This window comes from Scardinius erythrophthalmus, assembly GCF_964197995.2.
Source record: "Scardinius erythrophthalmus genome assembly, chromosome: 3".
Lineage (NCBI taxonomy): Eukaryota > Metazoa > Chordata > Actinopteri > Cypriniformes > Leuciscidae > Scardinius > Scardinius erythrophthalmus.
The window spans coordinates 60283628-60301199 of record NC_138223.1 but is presented as its reverse complement, the minus strand read 5'-3'; the positions used below and the strand labels follow the sequence as shown (position 1 = coordinate 60301199).

General features: G+C 41.7%; 2 protein-coding genes across 2 annotated transcripts in view; both read right to left on the bottom strand.

Annotated features, from left to right (window-relative positions):
* Nucleotides 1-17572, bottom strand: part of LOC308687553 (NACHT, LRR and PYD domains-containing protein 1 homolog) — a 206430-nt gene that overhangs the window by 161410 nt on the left and 27448 nt on the right. The window lies entirely within an intron of this gene.
* Nucleotides 1-17572, bottom strand: part of LOC308687560 (uncharacterized protein) — a 98994-nt gene that overhangs the window by 55149 nt on the left and 26273 nt on the right. The window contains exon 4 of the mRNA XM_081360172.1: nt 3543-3707. Coding sequence (XP_081216298.1) covers nt 3543-3707 — 165 coding nt within the window. The remainder of the gene's footprint in view (nt 1-3542; nt 3708-17572) is intronic.

Here is a 17572-nt window from a genome sequence, read left to right as displayed (position 1 = left end):
TAAATACTGATTCAGGAAAACTATCAGTGCTAGTACTACTCGAACTCAGTGCTGCATTTGACACTGTCGATCACAACATACTTCTTGACAGGCTGGAAAACTGGGTGGGGCTTTCTGGGATAGTCCTAAAATGGTTCAGGTCATACTTAGATGGGAGAGGTTATTATGTGAGTATAGGAGATCATAAGTCTGAGTGGACATCCATGACATGCGCAGTCCCTCAAGGCTCAATTCTTGCACCACTCCTGTTCAACCTGTATATGCTCCCAATGAGCCAAATAATGATAAAGAACCAAATCTCTTACCACAGCTATGCAGACGACACACAGCTCTACTTAGCCCTATCGCCTAACGATTACAGCCCCATTGACTCCCTGTGCCAATGCATCGATGAAGTCAACAGTTGGATGTGCCAAAACTTTCTTCAGTTAAACAAAGACAAAACTGAAGTCATTGTATTTGGAAACAAAGATGAAGTTCTCAAGGTGAACGCATACCTTCACGCTAGGGGTCAAACAACTAAACATCAAGTCAGGAATCTTGGTGTGACACTAGAGTCAGACCTTAGTTTCAGTAGTCATATCAAAGCAATAACTAAATCAGCATACTATCATCTGAAAAATATTGCAAGAATTAGATGCTTTGTTTCCAGACAAGACTTAGAGAAACTTGTGCATGCTTTCATCACCAGCAGGGTGGATTATTGTAATGGACTCCTCACTGGCCTTCCCAAAAAGACCATAAGACAGTTGCAGCTCATACAGAACGCTGCCGCCAGGATTCTGAGCAGAACCAGAAAATATGAACATATCACACCAGTCCTCAGGTCCTTACACTGGCTCCCAGTTAAATTTAGGATTGATTTTGAAGTATTATTACTGGTATATAAATCATTCAATGGCCTAGGACCTCAATACATTGTAGATATGCTCACTGAATATAAACCCAACAGATCACTCAGATCATTACCAAGGGTTCACTCTAAGCATGGCGAGTCCGCTTTTAGCTATTATGCCAGCCGCAGCTGGAACCAGCTTCCAGAGGAGATCAGACGTGCTCCTACAGTAGTCACATTCAAATCCAGACTCAAAACACATCTGTTTAACTATGCATTTACTGAATGAGCACTGTGCCCAATGCTCATCCAAATGTTTGTACTGTACTGTATTTTATTTTATTTTTCTAAACTGTTTTAATTATTCTTATTTATTTTTATTATTTTTATTTCTTCTATGTAAAGCACTTTGAATTGCCATTGTGTATGAAATGTGCTATATAAATAAACTTGCCTTGCCTTGTGTGTGTGTGCATCATCCTCCCTTTGAACGCAAGAGTGTGTGTGTGTGTGCGCGCATCATCCTCCCTACGAATGCAAGAGTGTGTGTGTGTGAGAGAGTGTGTGAGAGTGTGAGTGTGTGCATCATCCTCCCTTTGAACGCAAGATTGTGAGCATGTGTGTGTGTGCATCATCCTCCCATTTAACGCGAGTGTGTGTGTGTGTGTATCATCCTCCCTTTGAACGCAAGAGTGTGTGTGTGTGTGTGTGTGTGTGTGTGTGCGCATCATTCTCCCTTTGAACGCGAGTGTGTGTGTGTGTCATCCTCCTTTTGAACGCAAGTGTGTGTGTGTGTGCATCATCCTCCGTATGAACGCAAGAGTGTGTGTGTGTGTGTGTGTGAGAGAGAGTGTGTGTGAGTGTGTGTGTGCATCATCCTCCCTTTGAACGCAAGTGTGTGTGTGTGTGTGTGTGTGTGTGTGTGAGAGAGTGTGTGTGAGTGTGTGTGTGCATCATCCTCTCTATGAACGCAAGAGTGTGTGTGTGAGTGTGTGTGTGTGTGTGTGTGTGTGCATCATCCTCCCTTTGAACGCAAGAGTGAGTGTGTGTGTGTGCGCATCATCCTCCCTATGAACGCAAGAGTGTGTGTGTGTGTGTGTGTGTGTGTGTGTGAGAGAGTGTGTGTGTGAGTGAGAGAGTGTGTGTGTGTGAGTGTGTGTGCATCATCCTCCCTTTGAACGCAAGAGTGTGTGTGTGTGTGTGTGTGCATCATCCTCCCTTTTAACGCGAGTGTGTGTGTATCATCCTCCCTTTGAACGCAAGTGTGTGTGTGTGTGTGTGTGTGTGCATCATCCTCCCTTTGAACGCAAGAGTGTGTGTGTGAGAGAGTGTGTGTGAGTTAGTGTGTGTGTGTGTGTGTGTGTGTGTGCATCATCCTCCCTTTTAACGCGAGTGTGTGTGTGTGTGTGTGTATCATCCTCCCTTTGAACGCAAGAGTGTGAGCGTGTGTGCGCATCATCCTCCCTTTTAACGCGAGTGTGTGTGTGTGTATCATCCTCCCTTTGAACGCGAGTGTGTGTGTGTGTGCGCATCATCCTCCCTTTGAACGCAAGAGTGTGTGTGTGTGTGTGTGTGTGTGTGCATCATCCTCCCTTTGAACGCAAGAGTGTGTGTGTGTGAGTGTGTGTGTGTGTGTGTGTGCATCATCCTCCCTTTGAACGCAAGAGTGTGTGTGTGTGTGTGTATGTGCATCATCCTCCCTTTGAACGCAAGAGTGTGTGTGTGTGTCTGTGTGTGTGTGTGTGCGCATCATCCTCCCTATGAACGCAAGAGTGTGTGTTAGTGTGTGTGTGTGTGTGTGTGTGTGCATCATCCTCCCTTTGAACGCAAGTGTGTGTGTGTGTGTGTATGCATCATCCTCCCTTTGAACGCAAAAGTGTGAGTGAGTGTGTGTGTGTGCATAATCCTCCCTTTGTAAAAAAAAATAAAAATATTTTGTGTTCGCAATGAGGAAAAAACAGTGTTACGGACGGGACCGCTCTGAAAGCGGCACTAAAAGACTGCTTTGAAATGTTCACAGAGACCTCAAACAGAAAGCACAAAGCCTGTCTTTAAATTTAATTTCGTTTTGTATTAATTGTATCTTAATTTTAATCTGTTTCATCAACCAATTGCCTGGATTTAATACATAAGAAGTATAAATATAGTAGACAATAGATAATCCTGACACGGAGGCGCCAGCACGTGAACTGGAGCTCATCTCATAAATGAGCCGAAACTCAGCATATACGGTGGCCTACTTGCCTCGCAGACCTGAGACATAAATAGAAAGCTTGAAATGTCTTACTTTTAAAAAGAACAATTCAAAACGAAAGAAAAAAGACTGCTCTGCTCTCTGCTTATGTAATCTGTATGAAATGTGCATTTCTCTCAGTCAGTATGAATTCATTTTGATATACAAGTCGCACCTGACTATAAGTCACAGGACCAGCCAAACTATTAAAAAAAGTGTGACTTATAGTCCGGAAAATACGGTATATCGCAAAGCTAGCATCAAGCACATTTCACATTTGTCCATCTGTGCAAGAACCCCCTTTAAGCATGCGCAACGTTTCAGATAGTATGTCAAATGTAAACACATGAATCAGATATGGGGCAAGAACATGTAAACGGACGGTAAAAAAAAAAAAAAAATCGGATATAGGCAACAAATCAGAATTGGGCGTCAAGGCCTGCAGTGTAAACGAGGCTTGCTTGTCCCACATACTTGAGTATCTGCAATGAGCAGTTTGGATCCTTCAGTTTGCCAGAGAGCAGCTTGACTCCTGGGTGATTGTAGCTCAGATCCAGCTCTCTCAGGTGTGATGGGTTTAAACTCAGAGCTGAAGACAAATAACCACAGCCTTCCTCTGTCACCATACAGCCAGACAACCTACAGACACACAGTCAGATCATCTACAAAAACACACATGACTGGCAGACTGTAAATAATCTCTTATATGTTCTTTTTTCAATTTCAGCGAACAAATATATACATTTATCAAGGCAGAAATGCTTCTTTACAATAAAACAAAAACATATACGTCAATACAGAGACAGCATAGTATAACCCATCATGTCTACCATTGGTCATGGAAATTAAATATATATATATATATATTAGTGTTGTCACGGTATCAAAATTTCAGTATTCGGTACCGATACCAGTGAAAATCCACGGTTCTCGGTACCAATTTCGGTACCAAACCAAAGTTTAATTTAGACTAAATTTACCAATAAAAATTCATGGTTCTCGGTACCAAAGCAAAACACAAAAACATGCTAGCTGAACAACACACTATTTTTATTAATAAAGTTAAACAATGCCATTCTTTATACTTGTTTAAAATTGTGTTTCAAGTTTTTCCTTTATGTCGTCCTGTTTGTTTGTTTTTACCCTAATTAAATGTATAGGAGATTTAAATAGTTAATAAAGGATCTTAAGGCGCCGTTCACATATCGCGCCTAAAAACGCGTAGAAAACACTAGGCGCGCCGCGTTCTCCTTTTTCCAAAGCGCTAGGGCGGTTGCGCAACTATCAGCTGCGCTCTCCGTTACAGCCGCAAGGAAATTTCAGCAATGGATTTCCACCACATGTCACGTGACCTACGTTGCGCTTGCGGCATTCTGAAAAGTTGAGAGTGTTTTTATCTCGATGTGGCGCGAACGCGCTTGGAAAAAAACAGAAAACGAGCGCGTCGCATACATTATGAGCGCGCATACCGCGCGCCTACATTTGAAATGACGAACTTGAGCACGCAAAAGACGCGATATATGTGAACAGGCCCTAATTCTAACACTTATTATATTAGCGCTACACAAACGGCTGTTTATTTCTATCCGACTGATTCCGACATTCAAATTAAAATATGATATATAATTCATAACAGAAGCTCTAAATTTGAAATTAGTTTGAAACTTATCTGCTTGAACTCTTTCATCAGATCCAGGTGTCGGTCTTTGAGGTGTTTTATTAAGTTAGATGTGTTTCCTCCTTTTGAGAGAGAACTTCGATGACATCGTTTGCAAATGGGTTTTTGATTACCAATGATGTTCCCCTCGTCATCAGCCGCAAATCCGAAATATTTCCACACACGGCTCTTTCCTCCTTTTTTATCAACAAGTGGATTTACCACATCAGCTGCACCGCCGGTTGTCATGTCTCAGCGCTTTAATAAAGAGGACGCGCAACTGCACCCGCTCAGTGCATGCATGCGCATCAAGGAACCGGGTTTGAACGGGTCCTCGGTACCACCGGTACTTAAGAAAACTTGGTACCGTGACGTTTACATTTTTTTAGTACCGACTTGGTACCGAAGTACCGGGTCTTTTGACAACACTAATATATATATTAGGGCTGGGAAAGTTAATGCATTATTATCGCGTTAACGCATTTATTAATAAACGCCGACAATTTTTTTAATCGCATGTTAACGCAGTTTTTTTAATATATTTTTTTTATTTTGAAAGTCCGTTGCTCACCGGCTCTGAATACACATAGGCCAGTCAAACCATGGGTCACAGGAGGGGTGGGATGTTGGTCAGCCAGCAAATAACCCTCCCAAACCAGCAGTGGAGGGAGGCTTCGACAGGTTCATCTCATGTGAACAGAAAGGGAGACAGCGCTCTGCGAGTGAACGGCAGGCGCTCTATGGATAGTAACCACATGGCAACGGCTTCAGTGCGCAGCTACAGCCTTTTTAACTTGAATTAAAATTATACATAACTTTACCTGATAGGCCTGCGTTTAGTATAGCGGGGATGCTCTGCCATGTGAATTCCCTCCTGTTGATGTCCTGATAACTATTTAGATTCTGGAAACTCACAAACAATCAGTCTCTCTTCCAATGATTTGTGCTGCACGTCGTGTACAAAAAGTTCAAGACAATTCAACTTCGGCAGCGGGCGGGCGTGTGCGCACAACCGCAACAGTTTCACGGGAACGCACCCGCTTGTTGCTGCACCTTGTGCTCGAGCACTTCACCTCACTCTATGGTGCGTTCACACCAAATGCGAATAGAGCATCTGGCACGAGTGATTTCAATGTTAAGTCAATGCAAAGGCACGTTTATGCGCGTCTGGAGGTCCTGCGGCTCGAATGAGACGTTTAGTGCGGCGCGGTGGACGCAAATTCGCCTCATTCGCGCGTCCAGTTCGCTTAAAACTTTTGCTCGATAAAAGGTAATGCCCTGGCAGTGGCAAATAGCTTTGGTTTAATATTTGATTTGATTACATTAATGTTTAAGTTAAGATTTACAAGAAAATTGTTATTGCTACTGTGTAAAGGAAATACTGCTGGTAAAAAGCACATTAGGCTATTTGTTTAAAGTTTTTGCAAACCACATGTTATTGCACTTTTGTGTATATAGCAGTACATTTAGATCAAAAGTGTGCAATACACTACTTTAGAATTCATTATTAAATTTTGCGCGGAATAATGCGTTTGTTTACAGGTATTTATTGATTGTTCTCAGGTCAGCTGTTCGCAGCAGACAAGAGTTTTTACATTTACTGCGTGCGCGCATAGGATGGATAATTTTCTAATATGATTTTCAAGTGGTTCTGTTCGCAGACTTATTTTGAAAGATGAATATGAAGAGTGATTCGTCACAATCTTTATATTAATTGTACCTTGTACAATTAATCGTTAATTGTACGAATATAAACGTACGTAAAAATGCAAACAATAAACAAACAAACATATAACCAAACAATAACATAAGTGATCAGAATGAAACGAAATGAAAGAAAGAGAGAAATAGAGAGAAGGGAAAATTAGTAATTATTACATACGAAAACCTTTGTTCACGAGACCCCTGGAAACAGCTTTTATCAGCTCAATATACTTTCAGAATTCTGTGCTCTTTCGGGTGAGGCTGAGGCTGAGGCAGGAAGCGGCCAGCGCGGACGGTGTCCTGTTTCTGCTGGGTCTTCCAGTGCCGCGAAGTTTAAAAAGGCTCACTGAAATGTAACGTTACCGAGAAAGTTCAATTCGTCTCCCGGGATGGGAGAGGCCGGATCTTAGTTGCAAAAGACGGCAGGCAACTCTACATGACGCGGGGGTTTGCGTCCCAGAGGCCAAGGCAAGGCCTGTCCAGCTGGAGCAGCGCTGCACGTGGAGGAGGAGGACAGGGACCGGAGAAGCGAGGAAGTGGGATCAGCGGGATCGATGAGAGAAGAGAGAGAGGAAACAGGGTCTCTTGCTTTTTAAAGACATCTGTTTACGCCCTGTTTTCGGTGACAACAGCCAATCAGATCTTCTGATCTGTAGCGGGAAGAAGTCTTCTTTGTGTGAAGAAGACACGCCTACTTTGACCATATGTCTTATGAGGGAAAGGATTCATACTTAGAAATATGATATTTCCTGGAACAAATGCATATTATTGTACTTTGCAGTCAAGATTCGTCTCCGTGAGATGGAGAGGATTACAGAGATATCAAAAAATAGAATATAGACGTTGTAGCAATGCACAGATACATTATTATGCATTAGTATAGGCATTTTAGTTCTATTAATGTTACAATAGGGCATATGCTTTCCTATGGTTTACACACTTCTTAACACAAAAAGGGATATATTTTAGTACATTTAAAAGCGACTTTATTGGTGAAAAGTCTTTTTCCTGTGGTGGGTTTCTGTTTGAAAATCCACGAGTGTGTGTGTGTGTGTGTGTGTGTGTGTGTGCGTGGAATGTCACGAGCCTGTGAGGTTGGGGGAAACACCAGCAAAACCGGCGCTGGCAAATTGCTGCGTGGCTATAAAATCACTAGGGGTCCACGCTGAGCTGGGGGGTTTTAGAGGGGATTCTTAAAAACAGGGTTTCCTTTGTGACTCAAATGTCCCTCTGGGGGGGCAACAAGGTTGCACCTTTGACATGTCCAAGCAGACTTAGCGACGCCATGGACAGACCCGTTGTCTGAAAAGACAACGAAGGATGTGTTTGGAGACAAGGTTTTACTAATTGGAACAGCATGTGACTGCATGTCAGGCATTGTCACTACACCAGGAAGATATTTTTTGAGGAATTACAGATTAAGGAAGTGTTTGATTTGATTAATGATCTGTGATGCGTCACAATCTATTTGTTTACGGCATTATAGTTTTGTTTTGTTTTTTAACTAAATGCTGAGTTATTTGGGAATCCTGCAGTTCAACTTCAAAGAATTAGTTAACCCCCTGAGGTCGGCTATCGCGCCGGCGTGATAGGCTCGTTTTTTTCCGTATGAGTGCAAAAAAAAAAAAAAAAAAATTAAATTTTTATCTTATATGCTTGTGTTATACATCAATCGATCCTGTTTAGTGTGTATTTTTTTTGTGTATGCTCATAATAAAAACAAAGTGTTATGCTTTTCGCCAAATAAAGAAAAATAAACATGATGCGAGTTCTGCCTACTCTCCGTCAGTGAAGTAAATTCTGAAACGCGTCCGAAAATGAACTGTAACTCAGCGAATACTCAGTCAAACAGGCATACAGTCACACAGGCATGAAGCTTGAATTCTCTTCTTTTAAATGAAGTAATTTTTATAAAAAACAAATATTCACAGTTTATGTAATATGTATGCAAAGAGAGAGATGTCAGTCGTTCTCATCTCAGCTAATTAAGTTTTAATGTGCTCCGCCCAGGGAGAGCGCGCGCTATTCAAACGCAAATGTGAGGCGATCCAAACAAACCTGTGAAACGCCCACATCAGCTGGATAACACACACCGCGAGTTCACTTTCAGACTTATGTACTTTACGATGCTGTGAGGAATAATACTATCTTGATAATAATCCTGCAAAAATTTACCTCAGAAGTTCTGGAAGTATCATTTCGAGGAGCAAACGGATCCCGCTGAGGAATTAGGTCAGTTCTGTTTGCTTTGTTCTAATCGGAATGAATGAACGCAAAGATGCGTGCTGTTGTGGAGCTACTACAGCTGGCAAAAATACTGTTTAAATATGAATCGCGTTTCTGTGTATGAATGAATGAACGAACGAACGCACAGATGCGTGCTGTTGTGGAGCTACTACAGCTGGCAAAAATACTGTTTAAATATGAATCGCGTTTCTATGAATGAATGAACGCACAGATGCGCGCTGTTGTGGAGCTACTACAGCTGGCAAAAATACTGTGTTAATATGAATCGCGAATACAAAGAAAGATTACACTGGAAATATTGTTACAATTTTAAATGTTGTTGTAATTGTATAACCTTAAAAAAATATATATATAATAATAATAATAATAAATATATATATATATATATATATATATATATATATATATGGATAGATGTAAACAAAATCTTAAAAGGTCATTATAAGCCTTCTCTTTAAATAATTTTATTATGCTTTATTAGTGACACATTTGGGAAGAGAATATATTCCAAATCTGAAAATACAGTATGAGAACAATTAACTGCACAATTACTAGAAATGTTTACCTTGGATATTGTACAATTTGCAAGCAAAATTTGTGGAAAAAACAACAACAAACCAGTTATATATTGTCCTTGCATTCTTGTGGCTCAGTCACACACCTGAATGAAAGGCTCATTACGTATGCAGCCTCATTATGCGGGCCCCATTGACTCTGCAGGTGTGAATCACGCCCACCCGCATATGGCCTTTCCAAACAAAAAGTGTTTTGCAAGATTTAAATCAATGTATTGTGTTATGTGAATGATTAGGCAGGATGATTTTCACATAATTTTGAAGAAAAAATTCTAGGCAACGTCATCCATTAGTCAAAAGTCTTATTTACATATATTTAGAATGTGTTTTATGGCCTTATTTCAGAAACTTAAGTTTTTTGTTTTTGAAAAAAACATGCATAAACATTATTCTATCAAAAATACAAACATGTACATGCAAGTTGTTCACATATTATGGTAGCCCTGTTTGTGCTAAATAGAGTGAATTTACACCTTTGCCATTAATATGTTTATAAGCAACTGAAAAAAGCACAAATGTCAGGGCATGTCAGAACATCTCAAGGACCCCAAAAAACCCTCAGACCCCAGAGGGTTAAAATACTGTGATTCATTACAGTTAATCTTTTGTTAATTTTCCTTTTTCATAGACCATTATTATATGAGTGATCTGACCTTTGGCTTGTTGTCATGAGGCACTCAAAATGTTGTTTTTGCCTAGCATACACCCAAGAGATGGGCATTGCGAATGCCCCTCTTGTTTGGGTATGCAACATGTATTAGACGATATTGAAAATCCCTGTACAGCTGCAATAGAGCTATCTTTGCAGGAAAGAGTGCAAAGAGCAACATTTCTAACTGGTGGTAAAAGAGAAATTATTCCCAGTAGTTCCTCTCATAAACGCAAGAAGCCTGATGATTCCATCAGGTCTTCAGGTTCTGACATGCCTCCGGATAAACGGGAGAGGGTCACGGTAGTTCAAGAGCCCAAGGATGACACTCAGTTGCAAATCTTGGCAGCATTACGTGACTTAGCTGGTAAGCTTGAAACACGTAATTCTTCAGTAAGCACACAGCCATCTGCACTCCGGGCTGCACCCTCTCCTGGAGATGAGTTAACATCATGTCAGGAAGAGAGGGATGATTATATGGATGCTGTGTCACTGCATGCAAATAACTCCCTTTATGGTAGTGAGGAGAATGCAGACGAAAACGAGGAAGATGAATCCAGGTCTGAGGTTTCAGAAGGAAGCCTGCATTCTGACGTTCTTTCACGCATTTTAAGTGCAGCAAGGATCCTGGGCCTTGATGCTCAGGGAGAAGCTACAGCTCCAGCCCCCACACAAGGTGTATGGGCGAGTATTTCCCCTGCACAGCCTACTGTGTCAATTCCTGTAGCTGAGGATTATTCCCAGATGCTGAGGAAAGCCTGGAATAATCCAAAGGCTGCACCCCAGTTTAATGCAGGTTGTAGATGGTTTGTTAAGTTGGATTACCCCCCTGAGAGTGGTATGGGGAACATGCCATCAGTGGAGCGAGAAATCGCAGCTTTAACCGCTTTGGGACCTGATTAGGTTACTGACAATCCTCGTTGTCCCGGTACGGAGTGCCAAAAGACAGACCGGATAATGAGCCAAGCATATAACGCAGCTACTCGGGCAGCCCGTTCAGGAAATGCTTTAGCAATAGTTTTGGCTGCTTTAAAGGGGGGGTGAAATGCTCATTTTCACTCAATCTCCTGTTAATCTTGAGTACCTATAGAGTAGTATTGCATCCTTCATATCTCCAAAACGTCTTTAGTTTTATTATATTTATAAAAGAAAGATAGGCTGTACCGACTCTTTCCGAAAAAAAACGAGCGGCTGGGGGCGGGCCGTGTGGGCGGTGTGCTATAGCTGTGCTAACGCGCCGATAGCTAACAACACACAGAGACATTTGTTCAACAGTTTTCCTCACCTCCCGGTTCCAACCACGACCGCGAACCTTTATCATTGTGACTGCTCGATCCTTAAGCATTAGACGATCTGCAAATCCGTCGATCTGGGCTTTGTTTATAAAACAATCATCGTCAAAATGCAGGGAACAAAGAGTCTTGCACAACCTCTGTTGATGCTTCGAAAAAACAAAATCCATCCACTGTTCCCTTAATGCTGGGTTCTTTGGGAATCTGTGCAGGGTTGTCTTGCCCTGGCAACCAAAAACCCACTTCTTTGGTGACATTGACTTCCCTAAAAGCCGAGCATAGCGCTTTGAGATAACGTACTGCTTTCACTCTCTTCTCTCTCTGGTCTACGAGTGCGCGTGCGGCCGCGGAGAAGTGCCCTTAGGACCCATATAAGGAAATTCCGCCCTATCTTACGTAAGACAGAGCCATACTCGAAAAAAACTTTCCGAAACTTGTGACAAACCGGAAGGAGTATTTTTGGAACAAAAATACTCCTTCAAACGTACAACTTAACTTTTGAAACTTTGTCCATGTTTAGCATGGGAATCCAACTCTTTAACAGTGTAAAAAACTCAGTATGCATGAAACAGCAATTCACCCCCCTTTTAAGAAAAGTCGTTAATAAAGAAGAGCGTGATGTGATGAATTTGATCGACACAGCACTCATCACACACTCACAGCTTACCAGGGACATAGGGGCATCTATGTCTTCAGCAATTTTAGCTAGAAGACAAATCTGGTTGGCTCAGACATCTTTACCTGACGCTATTAGGAAGGATCTGACTAATATGCCAGTGGTTCCAGGTCAGATATTTCACACTGATTCACAGGCTTTACTGGATACTGCTGATCAGGCAAGACGCAGAAGGGAGTCAGTTCAGCAAACATTTGGTGGCCCTACCAAATATGGCCATAGGGCTGCTCATTCTTTTTAGCCCCCACACTTTCCTCGTTCAGAAACTTGGGGGTATGGCAGAGGACGATCTAGGGGTTACCAGTTCCATGATCGAGGAACCAGACCTTTTTACCAGGCTCCCAAACCAACCAGGCTCATAATCCAGTCAGGGGAGGACCACTTAAAAGGCGTACTTCCAGGGGTTTCAAACCCCGGGGAGGCCAGGCATAGCAGTCTCGGAGTCGTCGAGGAATGCTCCCAACTATGCCTGGACAGTTGGGAGAAGGTAACATCAGATCCTTGGGTTCTAGACACCATCAAGACAGGATACAGGATACAGTTCCGGCGGTGCCCTCCTACTTTTTCAGGGGTTCATATGACCATAGTCAGAGACCCAGTCCAGGCACAAATGTTGGCCAACGAGATCACAGTCTTACTTTAAAAAAAAGCGATTGTACAGATAAGCACCAGCAAACAGCTCACTGGGTTTTATTCGAAGTATTTCCTAGCGCCAAAGAAGGACGGGGGACTTCGACCCATTCTGGACTTATGAAAGCTGAACAAATTCATAAAAGTGTTGCCCTTCAAAATGCTGACTACAACACAAATTCTGGAATCCATAGAACTGGGAGAATGATTCACTTCCATAGATTTAAAGGATGCCTATTTCCACATACCCATCTGTCAGGATCACTTCCCGTTTCTTCGCTTTGCCTTCCAAGATCGGGTTTATCAGTTCAGGGTCCTTCCATTTGGCCTGCCTCTGTCTCCAAGGGTCTTCACCAGGGTGGTTTTAGCAGCCCTTCGTCCTCTTCAGTGTGCAGGTCTGAAAATTCTATCATACCTGGACGACTGGCTAATTTGTGCTCCTTCTCGCAGTCAAGTCATGAAGGACACAGAAATGGTGATTCAACATGTACAGTCTCTCGGGTTCAAAGTGAACTGGCAAAAGAGCAATCTAAGTCCCAGACAGCAGACCGTGTTTGTGGGAATTTCGTTAGATTCCCAACTGATGACTGCAACTTTATCACCCCAGAGAGTGGTACAGTTGGTCAATCTTACTGAGTCATTCCGTCTGAACAAGAGAATGAAATTAATTCAATTTCAGCGATTGTTGGGCATGATTGCAGCAGCAGCAACTGTGGTCCCACTCGGCCTTCTCAGAGCCCGTCCACTACAGCGTTGGTTGAACAACTTTCACTAACATCCCAAATTTCACAGACATGTAAAGATAAAGGTTACACGAAGGTGTATCCAAATGTTACACCCTTGGAAGACATTACCATCACAAGGGGTTCCTCTAAGCAACATCCCAGCGAGGCGGTCTGTGATAACGACAGATGCCTCTCTAACAGGGTGGGGAGCAGTTTGGGAAGGCAGGTCCATCAGGGGACACTGGAAATTCCCCTGGACCACAGAGCACATCAACGTGCTGGAACTCAGGGCAGTCCATCTCTCCCTGAGGGCTTTTCTCCCATTGTTGCAGAACAAACATGTTTTGGTGAGAACGGACAATATGTCTGCAGTGTACCACATCAATCACCAGGGTGGCACCAGATCAGTGCGGTGTCTCCAGGTGACTACTTTCTTGGGCATTTCCGAAGCTCCAATCACTCAGAGCAGTATACATACCAGGAGTAGCAAACAGAGCAGCAGACCTACTGTCTCGAACTGGGCCTCTCCCGGGAGAGTGGCGTCTCTATCCCGAAGTGGTGAGATTAATATGGAGGCTGTGACGACCTGGGTCTTCATTGGGTTTTTCCCAGTAGCAGACGGATGACTCAACCCCCCCGTAACCTGGTTGCATCCGTGACACCTGTGCCTAATTTCCCTTGCCTCTTTAAGAGAAGCAAGCTCGATGGCAGAGGGCGTGGGCGGCCAACTTGATTGCTTTCGTTATTGTTTGATTATGTTTATTTTTGCATGCATCACGACACTACAGCACATTACATTCTCACACATACACCCAGCACGACATTACTGACTTTTGACTACTACAGTACATAGTTTTTGTATATTTATCTTATCTGAATAAAACCGTTTCTTTACGAATTGGCTTTCTTATGTCCCCTTTTTTTTGTTGCGTCCCCTTTTTTGAGTCACGGGGCATAACAGAGGCATTTCGGTATGGCAAAGGTCGATTTGTTTGCGACCACAGAGACAACTCATTGCAATCTGGTACTCTCTGAACAGCCAGGGAGGCCCCTTGGGGATCGATGCACTATCTCAAGAATGGTCGGAAGAATTGTTGTACGCTTTTCCTCCTCTACCTTTGATCTACCTTGTGCTCAACAGGGTAGCTTTGGGCCGGCACAAGGTTTTACTTGTGGCCACGAGATGGCCAAAGAAACATTGGTTTCCAACCCTTGTACGTTTGGTCCAAGGTTACCCTTGGCAGTTACCGAGGAGAGCAGATCTCCTCTCTCAAGCGGAAGGCCAAATCTGGCACCCAAGTCCAGAGACACTTCAACTATGGGTGTGGCCCTTGCTCAGTCCCTCTCTGAAGACTTGGATGAAGCTGTATTGAAGGGATAGTTCACTTTGAAATTAAATTTTGGTATGTTTTAGCTTACCTCAAGGGCATCCAAGATGTAGGTGTCTTTTTTTCCGCAGTAGTTTCAATTTTGATATTTGTAGGTCAAACCGTTCTTGTCTGACAGTCATATCATGCAGGTCTATGGTCACCCCCTCAAAGAGCATGCACAGAGTCCAAATTAAACAATTCCCCATCGTCCAAATTAAACAATTCCCCATCGTAAGTACACATTGATGGCCTAAGACACGAAACGAGCGGTTTGTGTGAGAAAACGAACAGTATTTATATAGTTTTTAGCTCTTATAACACAGCCACGTCCAAGTGATCTGAAGGCGTGGGCGCTTCCTGCTGTGTGACGTGTGCGCAGACTGGTGCATAGAAATATATACACTAGATGTCGCATTAAAGACATTCGTTCCAATGAACTGCCGTAGCCAAGGCGACATCTAGTGTATATATCTATGCACCAGTCTGCGCACACGTCACACACCAGGATGTGCTCGCGCCCTCAGATCACTTGGACTTGGCTGTGTTATAAGAGCTAAAAACGATATAAATACTGTTCATTTTCTAACACAAACCGCTCGTTTCGTGTCTTAGGCCTTCAATGTGTGCTTACGATGGGGAATTGTTTAATTTGGACGATGGGGAATTGTTTAATTTGGTCTTCTCTGTGCATGCTCTTTGAGACCATGACCATAGACCTGCATGATATGACTGTCAGACAAGAACGGTTTGACCTACAAATATCAAAATTGAAACTACAAGTAGAAAAAAGTTTTTTCTACATCTTGGATGCCCTTGAGGTAAGCTAAAAGATACCAAAATTTAATTTCAAAGTGAACTATCCCTTTAACCCTCTGGGGACCAAGGTGTTTTTGGGGCCCTTGAGATGTTCTGACATGCCCTGACATTTGTGCTTTTTTCAGTTATTTATAAACATGTTAATGGCAAAGGTGTAAATTCACTCTATATAGCACAAACAGGGCTACCATAATATGCGAGCAACTTGTATGTAGATGTTTGTATTTTTAAGAGAATAATGTTTATGCGTGGTTATTGGGAAAAATTAAAATGAAAGTTGCTGAATTAAGACCACAAAACACATATTAAATATGTGTCCACAAGACTTTTGACTAATGGATGTTGTCCCTTTGAGTTCTAGCTTCAAAATTATGTGAAAATAGTCTTGCTTTATCGTTCACAAAAAAAAAATACATTGATTTAAATGGTGTAAAACAGGTTTTGCTTGGAAAGCCAATATGCGAGGGGGAGGAGTAGTTTACACCTTAGATTACAATGTCCCACCCACTCTGCATAATGACTCTGCCTAATAAGCCATTCTTTCAGGTGTGACACTGACTGAGCCACAATGCAAGGAAAAAAGATGTATTTAGAAGAAGACTTATATTGACCATTTAAGATTTCGCTTACATCTCTCTTGTAAATATGTTTTGCTATTTTATTAAAAATGTTACAATTACAACAATAATTACAATTTCAACAATATTTCAAGTGTACTCTTTCTTTGTAAAAAAGAAAAAGAAAAAAGATTATAGGCCTACATTTTATCATAATATGTATTCATTAGTTTGAATATAGCCAACATTGGAACATCTAACATCTTAGTCTATGACTTTATTTTTGACAATATATATATATATATATATATATATATATATATATATATATATATATATATATATATATATATATAACGTTAGATATGAGCAGAAATTGCTAAACAAAAGCTTATTTGATGTGGCAGTATATTCTACAGTTGCCTAAAAACTGTACCCAAATCTAGTCAACAAGTGACTGACTGTAACGTTGTTTTTATGAAATATTAGGGCATATAAATGCTAATTTGCAGTTTAATACGTTGCTTATACAAATAAATTTTATTTCAACATATTCCAGTCGATTTTTACTCATCTCAGTAGGCTATAGCAAAGCAGTTTATTCTTTCACACACAGACGCGCGATTTATATTTAGGCTAAACAGTCTTTACAAATATGTACCCTTCATTCATCTCACAGAAAGGCGAGTCATATTATAGAAATGTGATTCATCTTTTTGCGGTTTACATAGGCCTACACTAACGTTATTCCATAACGATATTCCACACGTGAGAAAAGAAAACAGCCTACCTCACTCCTCAGCGGGATCTGCTCCTCATATCAGGAGATATTGCTCCTCATATCAGCACTGTTCTGAGGAATCTTTTCTCCATAAGGTAGGCTATAATGTCTCACTCGCGAGGAGTCGCGACGCGCTTTGTTTACAGCTGATGTGGGCGTTTCACAGCTCTGAAATAGTTCTCAGAATTTGCGTTTGAATAGCACGCGCTCTCCGGGGAGTGGTCACATTACTGTGGATTAGCTCGTAATGAGCTCGACTGGAGTCGCTCTCTTTTTATACAGATTACAGAAGCTGAGAATATTTGTTTTTTATATAAGTTACTTCATTTAACAGATGTGATCTCAAGCTTTATGCCCGTGGGTCTGTTTGCCTGTTTGACTGAGTTATAGATCATTTTCGAACGCGTTTCAAATGGGAGTTTACTGACAGAGAAGGCAGAAATCGCATCATGTTAATTTTTCTTTATTTGTCAAAAAGCAAAACACTTTATTTTTATTGTGAGTATACAGAAAAAAAATAGAAACTGAACAGGATCGATTGATGTATTACACGAAAATGAAAGATCAAAATTAACAGAGCATTTAGTGTTTATTTTCATTGCTAAAAAAAAAAAACGAGCAAAACGCGCGGGCGCGTTTTTGGTCCCCAGAGGGTTAAGGACAATAAATAGTTCTAAGGCACCATCTACGTGGAGTAACTACTCTAGCAAGTGGCGAATATTCTCAGCATGGTGTCAAGACCGACAACTAGATCCGGCCAAGTGTGACACCAGTTTGGTTCTTCGTTTTCTTCAAACATTGATGGATTCTGAGAAATCAGTTAAT